This window comes from Hemitrygon akajei, chromosome 2, assembly GCF_048418815.1.
Source record: "Hemitrygon akajei chromosome 2, sHemAka1.3, whole genome shotgun sequence".
Taxonomy (NCBI): Eukaryota; Metazoa; Chordata; class Chondrichthyes; order Myliobatiformes; family Dasyatidae; genus Hemitrygon; species Hemitrygon akajei.
Window position 1 is genome coordinate 185,104,963 of NC_133125.1, and position 19,730 is coordinate 185,124,692.

The following is a 19,730-nucleotide window of genomic DNA, read 5'->3' on the forward strand; positions in this document are numbered from 1 at the left end:
GCGGTGACTTGCGAAGGCTTCTTAACACTCTCACGCCGAACGGCTAAAACCAGGGGCTTATAAACTGCTGGTTCGGTTCGAGGGTAGATTACCTTGATTGCCAAGCGCAGGGGACGTGTGAAACAGAATTAGAAGGGAACAAGGAGTCAATGGTCCGGATCGCAACCTAACTAAATTTAAAGGGGAACCGATCCGGACCATGACACACTCAGATGAGGGATTAATGTAGATTTTCAAAAATAAAATGAAGTGAGGCATTTTATGTTTAATGAAACTCATAATCCATTTTATTGAATTCCCAAAACAACACATAAGAGCGTGCCAAAACTCTTTACATAATAATATCATCTCGTCAAACCAGCTTCTTAAAGTGAAACCCCAACTCAATGTGGGTGGTTCTGAATTATGTACATTTCTGCCAATCACGTTACCATACACAGGCCCCTCTGGAGTTAACTAAAACCAGCATTGTGAGCCTGTCTGAAGCTCGGATCAGCAGCCCGGCTCGGGTCCTGTGCTCGTCCAGAGGTGATGGCAGGGGCATGGCAGTGGAATACTCCAAATCTCGGTGGGCTGGTTTAAGGCGATCCTCTGAGATATCTTCAGGTTGATCCATCTTATCTATAATAAAAAAAGTCTTTTCTCTCCATTCCAAAACGCAGAATGGGCCATCGTAACAGGGCCTAAGGGGATGTTGGTTTGCATCATGGTGGACAGAAACAAACGAGGTGGAATGTAGGTCAACAGGAACCCAAGTGTGAATTATTTTGTAGCCTGGGAAAAATACAAACTCAGGACAACAAATACCTTTTTGGGTCTTTAATTCCTTTACCTGTTTCAGATATTATAATGGAGAAAGAGGGCATCAAAATCAAAAAAATGAATTTAAAGAAATGCACAGTTCCTGCTGTTACAATCTCAGCTTAACTTCAGTCCACACACTTGTGTGTCAACTAGTTACATATGCAGTATGAAAATAAATTAAACAAAATATACAAAACCAATATGGTAGTGGCAATTCAAAAAAAAATACAAACACATTAGAATTCCACCAACCCTGTACATTGTACACAACATCAAAAATATGAATAATTACCTTCACTGAGACGTACACTCACTTTGGCACACACCTGCTTAACTTCCAAACACGTACAGGCTGGACCCTGAAATGAATTCTCCTCGCTCACGCTACTCAGCCGATACGGAACTTCACACAACCATGCCATCCTGTGCCGATACCTTACTCACGAAAATCTGGGAAAAACAGCTCCCAGCACTCGATGTTTGTCTTTGCAGAACATTCTAACTCTTCTTTCGACTCCACAAGTGCATAATGACGTCACTGTTTTCTCTGAAAGGCACAGGCAGCTATTTTAGTGTTACCAGGGTGAATTCACTAATACACTTTTAACAATAAAAAATAATTTTCAACAGTCACCTGGTTACATCCTCCCCTGCAAACAGGTAAGCATCCTCGATTACTCACTCACTGCAAAGGTATTTTTAACCTCTTTAACTGCTTCTCTGAATGGAACTGAACCTCGACCGGCCAGTATCTGTGACACTGCTGCAGGACTTATGGAGGCCACATCTCGGACTGACCTTGGTTCGTGATGTGGGTTAGAGTGCTGTCCAGCATTTACTCTTTTACTCCTGTGGGGTACGACAACAGGAGGGCCACCAACATCTGACCCTGTATCATCAGTCACAGGTCCAACAGTCTCAGTTCCAGACATTCTTACAGTTCCAGAAGATATGCTGTCAAGGCTGGAGTCAAGATTCTGTACACCCTGTTCTGACACATCTTCTACCAATATCACATCATTCTCTAAATCCTCAGAATCTGCTTCATGTCCCAGGGAGTTCATAGTCTCCTTTGAGGAGCTGGGGTGGGAAGGTTCTCTCAGGGCCTGATATCTACCCTATTCACCCTTCTGATAGGCCCTTCCTGCAAAGGTTCCACAGTGGTCAGAATGCAACCTCTCAGGAACACCGTAATTCATAAACCATTCGCTCAAGAGCACCTTTGCTGTGGTATCCGCCTTTTGATCCTGAGTTGGGAATGCTTGGGTGAACTTAGTAAAAATGTCTGTGACTACTCAGACATTCTCACGCCCATCAGCTGTCGGTTCAGACACAGTGAAATCTACAGCAACAACTTCGAGGGGCCCGGAAGCAAAAAAATTATTTCATGGAGGGGATGGATCTTAAGGTGAGTCATCTTAGTTAGCACACAATGTGGACAATTTTTGATCCACCGTGCCACATCCTCGTGCATGCCCACCCAAAAACATCTGCTTCTCAACAGGTGTGGAGTAGGCTCTATGCCTTGATGCCCCATAGAGTCATGTACATACCCAAACACTTTACCCCTCAAGCTGGTAGGTAGCAGAAGCTGATAACACTCCCCATGCTTCTCATCCTCAACTACACGACACAGTAACTCCTTACACTCCCTGATCAATACGTGAGAGTGGGAACTCTCATCAATACACGGGAGCAGGAATGCATCATTATTGGTCTTAAGATTCAATCTCCAATAATCTACACAGTCTTAAGTCCTTGATTGTAGATGGTTCTGGCCATTGCTGGACAGCCGAGACCTTCTCAGGATCTGTGCCTATTCCCTTGGTTGATATCTGGTGTCCTAAGAACTTAATCTCTAACTGCAGAAAATAATATTTTTCCAATTTCACCTTCAGACCAGTTTCCTTGAGGTGCTGAAGCACAGTGTCAAGCCTCTCCAAGTGTCCCTGGAAAGTCTGTGAATGCATCAGAATATCATCCAGGTACACAAGCATAATTCGGAAGACTCAGTCATTCATGGTTGCCTGCACGAGTCTTTGAAAAGTCACTGGCCCATTGCAGACTCCAAATGTCATGTGAGGATATTCATATAGAGCAAACGGGGACGAAAAGCAGTCTGATGCCTATCACACTCCTCTACCACCACTTGGTGGTAACCACTCGTGAGGTTTATTGTTGAGAAAGATTGCGCTCTCCACAGAGCATCAAGACTTTCATCAATACATGGGACGGGGAATGTGTCCTATTTGGTCTTGAGATTCAGTCTCCGATAATCTTCACACAGTCTTAAGCTGCCATCAGCCTTCTGTAGCAACACTACAGGTGAGGCATACACACTATTGCTCTCCTGAATCACACCCTTCTTCAACAACTTTGAGATGTGCTGTTTCACTTCACTGTACTGATTGGGTGGAACACGATGGTGTGGCTGTGAAGCAGGGTCGTCATCAATTAACTGAATTTCATGCTTGACCTTGTCAGTGTACCCAAGGTCTTCATCTTCATCTGCAAAGATATCCAGGTACTTAGCCAGTAAAACTCTTAACTGAGCTTGTTGTTCTTCACTACCCCAAAGAGAGGTTTAAAACCTGTACTGGTACTGTACGACTACGAGAGTCAACGAGCATGGGAATAACTACTAGACCACCCGGTAGAGGGGTGTTAAGTGGCTCAGGTAACATCTTATGGTCACAACCAACATCTCCAGTGGGCTTCCTAGCCACAATGGTAACTACAGATTCAGCAGGTATGTGCTCAGTATCTTTTCCTGATACTCGGACGACGACTTTCTTTCCAGTAGTTCACATCTGCACTTTCTGGAAATCATCTCTCCAGTCAGAATCCAACTTTCCTTCTAGAGTCGTGTCAAATCCTGCGTAGACAAGTTGTCTACATTGGCTTATAATGTTCATGCCTACAATGCATGGGACGGGTTGTTCAGTGTTAACAGGATCCCTGATGAATAGAAAGCCACAATTGGGTATTTTCATGCCCATCGCTTGAACCTCCAGCTCTAGATGCCCAAGGTAAGGAATATCAAGACTGTCAGTGGCTGTTAACCTAAGCCAGCCGGCCGTGGACAACATTTCCTCATCCTCTCCATTCAAGTGTTCTCGAAGGAACTGCTCAGTCACGGTGCTCACTTGACTACCTGTGTCCAACAGACAACGGACAGTGACACCTGATATCTTAAGCTCAATGACAGTACATGGTCCTATGGCAAATTGCAGCAACTGGTCACAGGATGGCTGTACATTATCTGTGAAGTTGCCCCGAATTGCCCAACTCACAACAACCTGAGGGCTGGAAGATATGGGCTCTACATCCCTTGTACTTCACTTCTGTGAGCAATTCTTGACCACGTGCCCCCCCCCCCCCCCGTCACCTGATACTTGAAACATACTGGTTGCCCATCCTCTGTGAATCTAGGCTGCAACTTGTGTCTACTGCTAATAGCATATGCAAAACCTCTCTGTACAGTAAGATCTGTACACTAATGGCTTTGCCCTGCTCTATGACTACTTTAAGGACATCGTCTAGAGTGACAAATTGGATTCCTGAGCTTTAGGAAGTGAACACTGTGCCTGGCTACTGCCACACTTTGACTTTACAGTCTTTTCATTTCCTGACGACTCTTAAACACCACAGATGAGCCTCCTCTCGCACTTCTAACTTTGAGGACCTAGAGTTATTCCACACAAATCGGTGGAGCTCCCTTCCAGGGAAAGGGTCTCTGATCCCTTCTATAAATTGACCTCCAAAAACCACCCTTTCATTGGCCAGAGCATCAGGGGAACACTTCAGTTGAAAGTTAAGAGCTTAGGCTAGGGCATGTGAAAACTCTCTGTGTCTTCACCCTCACACTGTTTGTGACTATAGAAGCTATGCAACAGCTGGGGTGCACTATGCTTGTCTCTGAAAGCCTCCCTGAGACAGGTGAACAAGTCATCAGCCTGGTCATCACTGCACATCAGTGCTTCTTCTAGAGCTGCACCCCTGAGCAGTGACATAACAAAATCATACTGATCCTGGTCAGTCTAATTTCCAGCATGAAGTACATGATCGATTTCTTCAATAAAGTCATCAACAGACCTCCCATCTTTCTCAGCATCCCCTGTAAATGGAGCGATGTGTCTTTTCCTTGGAAAGTATACAAAGGACCTTTTGCTTACTTTATCAACAATTGCCATGGCTTCCTTGAGCTGACCATGCATCTCTCTAATTTGTTCATTGAAATCATGTTCAGTTTGCTCATCCTCTGAATGTAACATTGTGAAAACTCAAGTCCTTAAAAAGTCTCTACAACAAGCCTAGAAAATGGGTTGCTGACATCTCCTGCAGAAAACACGATGACTTCACAGCCACATTTGCTCTGGATCACTGTCACAGTTCTACATCCTGGCTTCAGTCCCTGATGTCCCAACCCGGCATCAAGACTCTACCATGGTCTCCACATGACACCGTCTCACGGAAACGACTGTCCTGTCCTTCACCACTACCCTATTATGTATTGTATATTGTACTGCATACAAACATCAAAAACCCTCTAAACTGGCTTGGAATTACCCCACGGCTGGTACCAAATTTTGTAGCCTGGGAAGAATACACACTCAGAACAACAAATACTTTTTCAAGTGTTTAATTCCTTTATCTGTTTGAGATACTTTAATGCAGAAAGGAACTATCAAAAGCTTAACTTCGGTCCACACACCTTGTGTGGTCAACTAGTTAAGTTTGCAGTATGAAAATAAATAAAATAAAATATACAAAACCAATACGGTAGTGGCAATTCTAAAAAAACAATACAAACAATATTTGAATCTCACCAACCTGTACCTTGTACACAACATCAAAAATATGAATAAATACATCTTATCTTAACTAAGAGGTATATTCACTTTGGCACACCAGTGCTTAACTTCCAAACATGCACAGATTAGACCAGCCTTTCTCAAATGTTTTGCTCTGAAGGAATCCCTGAATTAATTTTCAGGTCTCAGGGATCTCCTGATAAAAATGATTATAAATACAGCTCATGGTACATTAGTGTGATCAATAAGTTGTTGATAGTATAATCCAAAAATCATTGCCAATGCTCTTTTGAGTAGAGAATGAATGAATGAATTCTTAGCCAAATGTTCTTGAAAAAAACAGGCAGTTAAGCTTAGCTTACCATTTTTTTAATCACTAATATTTATTGCAACACCAACAAATTACATTCAATACAAACAGTTGCCGATTACATTTTGACTGTATAACCCAGCCACCCCCAACCTTCATTCCCACCCCCCAACCCCTCTCTCTCCCCTCACACCCCTCTCCCCTCCACCTACCAACTGAATAGCAGTGCATACACAGACAGAGCATTCCTATGTTAACAGAAGATCTTTTAAGTTAGATATCAACTTTTTCCACATTAAGATTGAGTTTGGTCGTGCATCATTTACTCTCGCTGATGATAATTCCAGGTACAAAATGTCCAAAAAGCTCTGAAGCCAGTGAGTATATGAAATATCATGAGGAGGTTTCCAACGCTGGACTGCAATCTTCTTAGCTGCAGTCAGGCCTGCCAGCCAGATGTCGCGTGTTTTTTTCCGTAAGGGAAAGGTGGGAGTCATCATTTAGAAGATGTACAGTGCGGTCCATTGGTAATTGTACCCCCGTTAGTTCTGTAAGAGTACCGATAACCTTCCCCCACAAACCAAAAGCCCCTGGATATTTCCATGCAACATGTACAAAAGAGCTAACAGTTTTGTGGGGGCAAAATGAGCAACATGGGTCAGGAACCAGTCCCATTTGATGTCTAATTCTCGGTGTTAGATATGCTCTGTGACAAAATTTCAAGTGGATATGCCGATGTTTTGTGTTTTTCGAAGCACTGGCAGCATTATCCCAAATCGCATCCCAGTCTAAGTCTTGTCCCAATTCAGATATGTCCCTATCCCAGGCTTTCATTCCTGATATGGACATATAATTCTGTGAGTTTAATTTATCATACATATATGACACTGTCTGTCTTGGAGCACTCTGTATCCAACAATGATGGTCCTTTAAATCTGACCCCAGGGAACCCCGTAGGCTTTACAAACTGATCTTACTCTAAAGTAGAAGAAAAGAGAGTGTTTATCAAAATTATATCAAGATACTAGTTCTTGAAAGCTAAGGATAGTACTTGCCCCATTAATATCTTGAAGAGTAGTGATACCTTTATCCTCCCAAGTTCTGTTAGTGAATGGTTTCCACTCAGATAGAAAGTGATTATTGTTCCATAATGGAGATGATTTGCACCATACGCTTTTAAATTTTAGGAATTTTTCTGCTGCTCTAAACACTTGTAGCATATGGGTTAAAATGGGACCGTAATACAAATCACATTTTTCGGTAGACATACCCATAAGCAGAAAGTCCTTCAACCTTATTGGTGCTATTAGCTCTTGCTCTATAATTTTCCATGACGAAACTTTATCCTCCTCCATCCAATAGCTCAGACTTTTTAATACAAATGCCCAGTGATACAGTTTAAAATTTGGACATGCCAATCCCCCATCCGACTTTTTGAATTGTAGAGCTGACCACTTTATATTGGGTCGTTTACCATTCCAAACATAGCATTGTAGCAAGGAGTCCAGTTTTTGCCAATATCCTGCTGGAGGTGCAAGTGGGATCATTGAGCTGATAAAATTAATGTGGGGTAAGATGTTCATTTTAATGACCGATATACGGGCTGGGACTGATGCTGGCAGGTGTCTCCATCTATTAATATCTTCTATTTTTTTTTCAAAATTAATGAGTAATTTGTTTTAGCCACAGACAACAGAGAAGTATTAACTTTAATACCCAAGTAGAGGACCTCTTTTGTAACCTTAATCTGGGGAGGGAGAGACACCTTACTTTTATCTGTATTAATCAGCATCAGTGCTGATTTTGACAAATTAACTTTGTATCCTGAAAGAAATCCAAATTGCTCCAGTGTTTTTAAAACATAGGGGAGAATTTGTTGAACATTTGCCATATAAACCAGTGTGTTATCTGTGTAAAATGATATCGAATGTGATGTTGTACCTATTGTAATAGGGGAGATCTGAGGAGAGTTTCTAATTAAATGTGCAAGCGATTCAATAGATATAGTAAAATGTTGTGTGCCCCATCCTATGTCAAATAACTCTGAGAAACTTCCTCCCATACACACCCAGGCTGAAGGATTAGCATACAGTGTTTGAGTCATATTGATAAATTTATTGCTGAACTTAAATTCTTTTAGAACTTTCCAAAGATACGGCCATTCAAGGCGATGGAAAGCTTTTTCAGCAACAAGAAATATCAGGCCCCAGGCAGGCAGGATTTTATGTGTTGCACTCAGTATGTGTAAGAGCCGGCAAATATTATCAGATATCCCCTGATAAAGCCCGTTTGATCTGGGTTAATTATTTTCCCAACTACTGTCTCAAGTCTACTGGCTAAGACTTTGGAAAATATCTTGAGGTCGGCATTTATCAAGGAGATTGGACGGTGATTGGCACACTCCAAGGGGTCCTTACCGGGCTTAGGTATAACTGTGATCAGGACTGTGTTTAGATCTCTATGGAAAGTGCCATTTCCAATAGCATAATTTAATGTTTCTAACCATACTGGTCCAAGAATATCCCAAAATGCTATGTAAAGTTCCACAGGAATGCTGTCTATACCTGGCGTACGGCCTCTATTTGTAGCTTTGACTGCTTTAAGTAGCTCATCCAGTATAATAGGAGAGTCTAGAGTTTCGGTGTCCTCTAATGACAACGTAGGGAGGTCTAATCCACTAAAAAAATCTGTGTAGTCATTCTCAGAAGGAGCTGAGCCACTTGTATACAGTTCTTTAAAGTAATTCTTGAATGTCTCATTTATTTCCTCTGTTGAAGATACTACTCCACGTTTAGCACATCTAATTGCTGGTATAGACCTTTTAGCTTCCTGTTGTTTGAGCGTTAGTGCCAAAAGATGGCTCGGTCTGCTGCCTTCTGCATAATACTTATGTTTGGTTATATGGATCATATATTCTGCCCTGCTTCTTAATAAATCATTTAATTCTGTTTGTTTTGTTTTGAGCTCATTTTCTTTCGTTATGGTGTATCTCCTTTTGAGATCATTCTCCAAAACCTTACATTGTTCTTCTAGGGTGGAAATCTTTCGAAGCTGGCTTTTATGTAGGTGCAAACTGAACCATATGGCATTATTTCATAAGAAACCCTTGATGGAGGCCCAAATCACTGTCATATCCAAGACACTATTTTTATTTAAATTTATATATTCCGTCAATTTTGTTCTCAGTTGTGTTAGAAATTTGTCGTATTTTAGAAGCTTGGCGTTAAACCTCTACCTAGTAACCTTATTTCTAATTCTGCCATAATTAAAGTAGATCTGACTGGGTTGTGATCAGATATATTCTAGGCAGACTTACATCACCTTACCATGTTATCCTTGTACTAACAAGTTAACTGAGCCATTACCCTGAAACTCTACCCAGAAACAAACTGGCCCCTTAATTAACAAAATACAAAAATGCATCGAATGACTTTCCAATAAAAGAATAACCAGAAAACTTCACACCTAGGATGTTAACTTGCCCGTGCCTGTTAGATTGTGCATACAGGCTGGTCTGAGCTCTTAATGCAGTTCCATCTCCTCCTGAGGGGCGTGTGGACTTTGCCCAGGGTCTTCTTCCATATCTCCCAGCACCGATGATTTCAGGACTTCTTTCGCTTCCTCTGCCGAGTTAAACGACATCTTCATGCCCTTGATATTCACTCTCAAAATCACTGGGTATAAGAGGAACGAGTCAATCCCCTTCTGTCGAAGCGTAGCGCTGATCTCCCTGTATCCTTGCCATTCCTGCATCGTGCCGGGGCTGTAGTTGGTGAAGAACTGCACCTGGGTGCCATCGGGGAGAGTAGGTTTGGGTTTCCTCGTGCCCTCCAGGATAGCCTGCAGGTCGGTGTACCGTAGAAGCCTAAAGACTATGGTCCGCGGTCTTCAGGTGTTGTTGGAAAAGATCCTGTGTGCTCTGTCAATCTCCCATGGAGTGCTGTGGGAATTCTTGAGCGCTGGAATCCAATTAGGCAGCATCTTCTGGAGGTAACCTCTTGGATCGTCACCCTCAGCGCCTGTCGGTAAGTTAACCAGCCGCACATTGTTTCTCCTGGATCTGTCCTCCAAGTCGTTTAGCCTCTTCCATATCTTAGTCACCTCCGCGAGACAGGAGTTAGTAACTTTATCATTCTTGTGTAAGCTAACCTGAATATTGTCTGTTTTGTTGAAGACCGTGCTAATTTTTTCGCATGAATGTCTGCTTGCTCCTTTAACAACCGGAGAATGTTGCCATTCTCTGCCATATGCTTCTGTATGGGGTCGAGAGCCTTTTCCAGTGACTCCTTTAGCAAGTGGGCTACCGTTTCTTGCAGCGATTCCATCTCCGTTGCCATTGTCTGCTTAATTGGAATAGCTGTTTCCTCGGATGAATCACTAGCTTGGTGTCATCTGCTGGTATCTCGTTTCTAGGTTGAATTTGGATCTTTTTTTGAGGTCATGTCTTTAGTTAGATCTTTCTCCAATTCAACCTTGTAATAGGACCGTCTATGAGCCCTAAAGAATGTGAAAAAGGAGGGTTATGTGTCAGCGCTCAGTGCTGTGCTGCCATCTTGCCTCGTGCCTCACCAGAGTCTTAGCTTACCATTCTTCAAATTAATCTCTTTCTGTCCCTTTCTCATGAATTTCAAAAATTCATAAGGCAAACATAATAAATTTCTGTTAAATAACTAACTTAAGTTAGTAAACTGACTTAATGTTCAGAAAATTCAATTGAAATAAAGGTTGTAAATTGATTTTAATTAATGCTATTTACAACATGAAAATTTATTGATTACATTGAATCGTAAAGTGTTACGTACCCCGTAACTGGGTCACTTACCAGCAAAGATAGAGAGGTCTGTTGAAGTCTGATGGTACTATTTTTAACAGTATTTATTGATAAAAATACACAAAAATAATATCAATGCAAACATGCAGATAATATACGTCGTCAATACTAAATCTAAAAGCGCGGGTATAATAATAATCAATAAGAAATAACTCTATCGTTGTCTAGGGGATAATGTATTGTCCGATGGAAATATAAAAGTCACTCAAGTTCCTTTAGGCTGCAGCTTTTGGTTGGAGAGAGAGACAGGGTTTAGAACTTGCCCGATTTCCTTTCTATGATGTTGATCCTTCGAAATGTCGTCGGTGTCTTTTTTCTTTTTAGCTAAGCCGTCTTCCGTGGTCAGTCCCACCAATTCTGAGGCAAATGGAAAAGGACGCACGTGGGCTTTCCACCGGCTTGCGCTATTAAACGCTGTCACGGGATTTCTATCGTTTCTCCTGGTGCGTCTGAAAGGGCTTGTTCCCCAAACCCTCTTTTATCCTCACTCACGGGGTCTCAGATGTCAATCAGGTTGGGGAGGATGCCATCCCCCCAACCAGCCCACGTTGCTCATTCCTTGAGGGCATCGATGAATAGCACAGTGCTTAATACACAATTTTGTCTCCAAGAGACAATGGCGGGTTCCCGTGGCTTTGAAATCGCTGAGGGCCAGGACATTCCAAACCCCCTGTGGATTCTGCGTCTCTCTCTCATTTCCTGGGTCTCCTGACCTGAATTAATAGCGATCTTGCGATTCTCACAAAGGAGGGGGCTACTTTCTACCCTTCGGCCCCTCCGAGTTGGGGCGCAGGCGTAACAAAAGTTACTGAAAACTGTAAGCCAATGCAATATGAATAAAAATATAGCCTAATGCTCAATTTTATACAAGACTTTGAAAAAACATTTTCTTACTAAGTGACATGATCAGGCACAGATATAGGCCTAGCATGTGAAACCTGTGCTTGTTTTTTGCTGCACAAATACTCAATTCTGGGTCAAACTTGAGATAAGAACACACTGACTTCACCTTCAACTGAAATGAAACAATCTCTATTCTTGCTCGTGTTGCTTGTTAAACAAAAAAAAGCTTGCTCACACATGTGAAAAGTTGAAAACTGCAGCAAAATGTTCCTTGCTTTCCTATGAATGTCAGGATACTCTTCTTTCACAGAAATCCAGAACTTGTCCAGGGACAGGTCAGTAAATCCCATCTTGAGTGCACGATCAGACGGCATCTCACAAAGTTCCTCCTCTTCTCTCAAAGTCAAGTTCTCAGGCTGAGCAGAAGATTCAGAGAAAGGTTCCCTCACCCAGTCATACACTTGTGTTGAAAGGGAGGAAAAATACTGTTCAGTTTTGTTCTGCAGTTATTCCAGGGGGTTTTCAATAAGACTCGAGACCTTCTGATCCTTCCTCACTCTCAAGCCCAAGCAGCATTGGAAACATTTCAAGATTTCCTTTTGCGACATGATTTTTCCAAAGATTCAGTTCCTTTTAAATCCAACATTTTTGTAAGTTGAAGTCAAAACATTTTCTCCAACACCTTGCAGAGACTTGTTCAGTTGGTTCAGATGATGAAAAGTGTCTGCTAAGTAGGCTAGTTTCTGCAGACATTCTTCATCATCAATGCACTCAGCAAAGCCTGACCTACTATTTTCTTGCAAGTACTCCCGCAATTCACCTTCCAGTTCAGACATCCTGTTGAGAACTCTTCCTCTGCTCAGCCCCCAGATTTCTGTATGTAGAGGAGATCGGTGTGCTCCTTGTCCAGTTTTTCACACTTTTTTAAACATTCTCAAGTAAACTGGTCTTTGTTTAATAAAGTCAACTATTTTTGAAGCATCATCCAGAATCTCTGTGAAGAAAGCAGTGTGTTGTGACAATGTCAGGATTTTCTTTTTCACAAGAGAAATGAAACCTCTCATGGAGCCATCGAGGGGCACCATCAGTACAGATGCCAACATGGTTCCTCCAAGACAGGCCTTTTGTTTCCAGATATGAAGACAAAACATTAAATATATCTTGGCCTTTGCTTGTTTCGGGCAGCTCTTTGCAACAGAAAAAGTTTTCTGGAATTTCACCATTTGTAATTTTACAAATGCTACAACATGACATTTATTGGTCAAATCTGTTGACTCATCACCCTGGATAGAGAAGATATTGTTTTTCACTTTGTCACACAAAACCTTTTCAACATCATGTGACATGTCATCAACACGTTGACTTATCGAACTGTTTGAGGGTGGTCACCTTCTCGCCCGAACAAATTCCATGTTGGAGCCCATTCTCGAGCTACTATTTATGGACAACTGTGCTCGTCTCACGCACACAGAGGACATGCTACAGGCTGCAGTCACTCAGTTCACCAAGGCTGCAAGGGCTTTGGGGGTTAACGGTCAGTCTGAAGAAAACAATGATCCTCCATCAGAAGCCCCCTGGTGGGGTTTACAACCCATCTCAGATCATCATTGATCTGACCACCCTCTCACCACGTTTGAGCAGTTCACCTACCTGAGCAGTGTCAGATCCAATGACACTACGGTAGTAAGGGACATTGACAATTGACTTGCCAGAGGTAGCAGTGCCTTCAGATGCCTTCAGAAACATGTGGAAGAACACCAGCTGAGTCTGTCCACAAAAATCCAGGTGTACAGGGCTGCCGTCATCACAACACTGCTATACGGCTCCGAAGCCTGGGTCTTGTACCGCAAGCAAATCCAGTTGCTCAAGTACGTCCATCAGTGCTGCCTCTGCTCCGTCGTGGGTATCAGCTGACTGGATCGTGTCTCCAACAGTGAGGTCCCGGAGAAGCTCAACGTCCAAGCATTGAAGCCACTTTGCTGCTCAGGCAGCTCTGTTGGCCAGGACACGTCTCACATGGACAACTCCAGGTTACCGAAAGCTGTACTCTACAGAGAACTCTCTCAGGGAAAGAGAGATCACCGTGTCCTGCACAAGAGGCACAAAGACCTCCGTGCAATACAGCACTCACCAATTATCAGCCTATGTTCCACCCCTCTGTACAGTACAACACTCACCATTTATCAGCCTACTATCCTCCCCTTCGTGCAGTACAGTTCTCAACATCTGTCAATGGCCAAATAAACACGGCCCTACTCTGCACTGCCATACTGGGCGGAGAGATCTCTAATGAGATTGCTAATGGGTCTGCTCGGTCACTGCCAACCACTGTGAGTGCTAGCATCACACGTTGCATGGAGTTCAAAAATCAAAGTTTATTTTTTCAATCACAAACTCTCACATAATCCCGGTTGAGAAAGCCTGGAATAGATGGCTTTGCTGCCAAGTTTGCAGATAATACAAAGATTGGTGGTGGGGCTGGTAGTGTTCAGGAAAAAGAAAAGCTGCAGAAGGACTTAGACAGATGAGGAGAATGGGCAAGAGACTGGACTGCCAACACAGATGCCTTGTGCAGGAAGGCACAGAGTCGACTGTACTTCCTAAGAAGGTTGGCGTCATTCAATGTCTGTAGTGAGATGCTGAAGATGTTCTATAGGTCAGTTGTGGAGAGCGCCCTCTTCTTTGTGGTGGCGTGTTGGGGAGGAAGCATTAAGAAGAGGGACGCCTCACGTCTTAATAAGCTGGTAAGGAAGGCGGGCTCTGTCGTGGGCAAAGTACTGGAGAGTTTAACATCGGTAGCTGAGCGAAGGGCGCTGAGTAGGCTACGGTCAATTATGGATAACTCTGAACATCCTCTACATAGCACCATCCAGAGACAGAGAAGCAGTTTCAGCGACAGGTTACTATCGATGCAATGCTCCTCAGACAGGATGAAGAGGTCAATACTCCCCAATGCCATTAGGCTTTACAATTCTACCGCCAGGACTTAAGAACTTTTTAAAAGCTATTATTAATGCTTTTTGAGATAGTGATTTAGATGCATATCATATTTTTTTACTGAGTTAAGTATTGTATGTAATTAGTTTTGCTACAACAAGTGTATGGGACATTGGAAAAAAGTTGAATTTCCCCATGGGGATGAATAAAGTATCTATCTATCTAAATGAAATACAATGTTGGAAAATGCATGGTCATGCACGTTGGTGGTAGAAATAAATATGCAGACAATTTTCTAAACAGGGAGGAAATCCAAAAATCTGAGATGCAAAGGCACTTGGGAATCCTTGTGCAGAACACCCAAAAGTTTATCTTGCAGGTTGAGTTGGTGGTGAGGAAGACAAATGCAATGTTAACATTCATTTCAGAAGGTCTAGAATATAAGAGCAGGGATGTGATGCTGAGGCTTTATAAGGCACTGGTGAGGCCTCACCTTGAGTATTGTGAACAGTTTTGGGCTCCTCATCTAAGAAAAGATGTGCTGGCATTGGAGAGGGTTCAGAGGAGGTTCACAAGGAGGATTCCGGGAATGAAAGGGTTATCATATGAGGAAGGTTTGATGGCTCTGGGCCTGTACTCACTAGAATTCAGAAGGATTTTGAATTTTGAAAGGCCTAGACAGAGTAGATGTGGAAAGGATGTTTCCCATGTTGGGGAAGTCTAGAATAAGTGGGCACAACCCCAGGATAGAGGGGCATCCATTTGAAACAGAGATGCTGAGAAATTTCTTTGGCCAGAAGATGGTAAATTTGTGGAATTTGTTAACACAGGCAGCTGTGGAGGCCAGGTTGTTGGTTATATTTGAGGTGGAAATTGATAGGTTGTTGATTGGCCAAGGCATTAAAGGTTACGGGGAGAAGGGCAGGGAGTGGGACTGAGCAGGGGTAAAAAGAGATTAGCCACGATTGAATGGCAGAGCAGACTCAATGGGCCGACTAGCCTAATTCTGCTCCTATCTCTTATGGTCTTGTAGGCTTCTAAACAATAATTACTGAACCCATCAGAGTGAATAAATTAAAAATCTGGGTGAAGAAAAAGTGTCCCTTGGATCTTATGGTGGACAATCCCTCAGACATGTATCACTGGTTACCGATGGACTTCCTGGACAACCACTATCCTTATCCATGTTAAATGTCCCAGCATTTGGACAGTTTAGTCTGCACTCACATTGAGTTCAGTTTTTTCTTGGAGCAGAACACTGTTTGAAGCCTTGAGCATCTGGGTGTGGTGATGGTTCAGTCCTCAACAACAGAACAGGCTTCACAGTGGAACTTCAGTGCTGTAGCTGGGGCTGGGTGTTGTCACCACAGGCAAGACCACATCAACTGAAACCTTCACCATCTCTAGAATAATACAAAGCTGATTTGCAGTGGATTGTTACCTCATCTGCTGGATATGTACACAGGGAGACTGCAGTGTATCTGCCAATTCTGCATGTGCAGACACTCGATAAGGGATTACAGAAGTTATCAAATATGCGTTTGTTTGTGTTTATCTGTTGTTTCCTGGATTCTATGTTTGCTGCCAGTGTGAGAGAGATCCCTGGACTTTCTTCAGTCTGGTGTTCGGATTTCTGCTCCATTTCTGAACCGGTTGGGCTTCCCTGTGTTTAAGTAGCCTGACTGACTCAGGGTCCATCTTCATTACCAAGAACACATTGTAAATTGATGCTTATGTGAAATAATTTATGTAGATCTGTTACTATGGCTTTCAAACTGATTAATTTTCATTTATCCAAAGATGGTGATAGATTTCGAAGATGGATCTCTGTCTATAATGTTGGTTTTCTCATTGTCATCATCATTGCTACAATTTCCTGGATGACGTTTAAAGGTATGTGCTGAAATATTATTCTGTATTTTCATGTAAATGATGAACTCGGTTCTCTGGAGTTTGGTTGGAATGAAGTGAGTATCTCAGTCAGGATGTTGTGATCTGCTTTACCAGGACCACCAGCACCTGAAGTCCTCAGTCCCACAGCTGAAGTCCTTTCCCACAGGGGGATCTGCTGGAGGTTTAGACTTTAATGGCATTTCACTGATGCTCATGGAACTGAAGGCAAAATGTTGACCTGAGCAGACAGTTGCCTCAATGGGACAAGGCAGAGTGTGGGGATAATTTGCAGGAGATTACGTGGCCCATGTTGGGAGAATGTGACTAATGGTGTCCTGCAAGGATCTGTGTTTGGATTACAACTTGTCTCAGATTGACGGACGGGTGACAGGTTGCATGACCACATTTCCCAATGAAGCAAGGAGAAGTGGGAGCAGCTTTTTGGTCAACAGGGATTAATAGATGGGAATGAGCAAAACCAGGGATAAATGCCACTCTTCAGCCAGACAAATTCATGTGGGCATCAGGATTCTGACAAGTCCTTAATAGGTCTTGGAGACAGAGGAATGTTGTGTCCCAAATCATAGGAAGGAGAAATTAGTCTTTAATGATTCTGGTGTACATTTACTGAGCAGAATTTGCAGAAACTAGGGCTGTGCTGAATGGATCTGAGACAGTTAAAGGGTGAAGTAGTTAAATTTTACAAGAAAAAGAGCTTTGACAAGCAACCAATCCAGGCATCAGAAGTTTGGAGAGGAGGGGCATCAATCTGGTTCATTTCTCGAGGATAAAAGGCTGCGGCAGGTGACGGTTTAGTGACCAGTCATCAGTCAGTGTTTGGGATTGATTAGCGAGAGCAAGTTAAAGGAAGGCAGGGACAAGCACAGTGTCCATCGTCTCAGTGGACATCGTCAGAGTGGTGATCTTGAGACTTCAGTTCTTCAAAGAGAGGCTTCACTCAGAGAAGACAATGAAAAGACAATTTTAAGTTTTTCCCCCTTCTCTTCTTTATATTTGCCCAGTTAGGACAGTAGAGATGCCAGGCAGGATAGTGAAATGCTCCTCTTGTGTGATGTGGGAAGGCAGGGAGACCTCCAGTGTCTCTGGTGACTACAACTGGGAGAAGTGCATCCAGCTGCAGCTTCTAACAAAGTGTTAAGGAATTGGAGCTGGAACTGGATGAATTCCAGATCTTTTTTGATGCTGAGGGGGTGATAGATAGGACATATTGAGAGGTAGTTACACCCAATGTGCAGGACACGGGAAACTGGGTGACCGTCAGGAAGGGGAAAGAGGTTAAGGAACCAGTGTAGAGTACCCCTGTGGCTATCCCCTTCAACAACAGATATATCAATTTGGTGAGACCAATACAGATGGGACGGTTTGCCCCTGAACTGGAGAGGGAAGGTTTGTTAATGCTTCATGATGGGATTTAAACTGGAGTTACAGGGAGATGGGAACCAGAGTGTCAGAACAGTCAGTGGAGAGGTTGTGGAGGCAGATGTTGGTAAGACCACAGATGAAGATCAAAAGATTGTGCATGGTGCGACTTGTGTCCTGAGCTGCATATGTTTCAATGCAAGAAGTATTGTATGAAAGGAGGATAATACTGGTACCCAGTGGTGTTCCACAGGGGTCTGTATTGGGACCAATTCCTTTCATGTTATATGTCAATAATTTGGATGATGGAATTGATGACTTTGTTGCAAAGTTTGTAGACAATATGATGATAAATAGATTGGCAGGTTGTTTTAAGGAAGTAGAGAGACTACAGAAGGACAGTGAGATTAAGAGATTGGGAAAGAAATGACGAATGGAATACATTGTCGGGAACTGTATCGTCATGCACTTTGCTGGAAGAAGGGAAAAGACTATTTTCTAAATGGAGAGAAAATACAAAACAGTGAGGTGCAGTGGGGCTTGAGAGTCCTTGTGCAGGATTCCCTAAAGGTTAATTTGCAGGTGGAGTCTGTGATGAGGAAGACAAATGCAATGTTAGCATCCATTTCAGGAGGATGAGAATAGAAAAACAAGGATGTAATGTTGAAACTTTATGAAGCACTGGTGAGTATTGTGAACAGGTTTGGCCCGTTATCTTAGACAGGATGTGTTGAAACTGGAGAGGGTTCAAAGGAAATTCACGAAAATGATTCCAGGATTGAATGGCTTGTCATATGAAGAGCGTTTGATGGCTCCAGGTCTGTATTCACTAGAATTCTGAAGAATGAGGGGTGACCTTATTGAAACTTATCAAATGGTGAAAGGCCTTGATGTAGTGGATGTGGAGAGGATGGTGGGAGAGTTGAAGTCCAGAGGACACAGCCTCAGAATAGAGCGGAGTTCTTTCAGAATGGAGATGAGGAGGAATTGTTCAGACAGAGAGTGGTGAATCTGTGGAATTCTTTGCCACATGCAGCTGTGGAGGCCAAGTCTTTGTGTATGGCATATTTAAGGAAGAGGTTGATAGATTCTTGATTGGTCAGGGCATGAAGGGATACAGGACACAGGGAGATTGGGACTGAGAGGAAAATTGGATCAGCCATGATGAAATGGCAGAGCAGACTCGATGGGCAAAATGCTTAATTCTGCTCCTATATCTTATGGTCTTATGGTCTGAGTATAAGTTCACGGGGAGATAGAGAGTCCTGCTGCTGCTTGAGGGCATCTGGGACTGGGAAACTTGGGGCAGGAAATTTAATTGGAGAACATTGGTTTGTTCCAGTGTTTTCCAACTGGGAATCCCTTTTCCTGAAGTGGAAAAGGAATAACACACACTGTACAAATGTAACCAGAACTGTGGGTGCCAGTCACCCTCATGTTCCATCATTTCCATATCAGGGACACGTGATGTCATTCCCTGTACAACACACCCCTCTAGTGGAACTGCAGGGTAACTGCATCATGTGTTTTTGGCCACCCCTGTAAACAAACAATTGGTTTCACTGTGGCAGCTCTGAACTGCAACACCTGCAGCTGCTAATTACTGACATTCATCCCTCAGGGCTCCCGAACACCCTGACAACAAACATTTGTTATGGTCGTGGTACATATTGGGACCAAAGACGTAGGTAGGAAAAGGGAGGAGGTCCTGAAATCGGGCTACAGGGAGTTAGGAAGGAAGCTGAGAAGCAGGACCTCGAAGGTAGTGATCTCGGGATTACTGCCTGTGTTATGTGACAGTGAGTATAGGAATAGAATGAGGTGGAGGATAAATGCGTGGCTGAGGGATTGGAGCATGGGACAGGGATTCAGATTTCTGGATCATTGGGACCTCTTTTGGGGCAGGTGTGACCCGTAC

At 43.0% G+C, this 19,730-nt stretch overlaps 1 protein-coding gene across 1 annotated transcript in view; it reads left to right on the forward strand.

Moving 5' to 3' along the window:
• Window positions 1-17,120, forward strand: part of LOC140721598 (uncharacterized) — a 32,953-nt gene extending 15,833 nt beyond the window's left edge. The window contains exons 7-8 of the mRNA XM_073036413.1: window positions 16,340-16,432; window positions 17,068-17,120. Of these exons, the coding sequence (XP_072892514.1) occupies window positions 16,340-16,432; window positions 17,068-17,120 (146 nt within the window). The remainder of the gene's footprint in view (window positions 1-16,339; window positions 16,433-17,067) is intronic.
• Window positions 17,121-19,730: the final 2,610 nt, after the last annotated feature.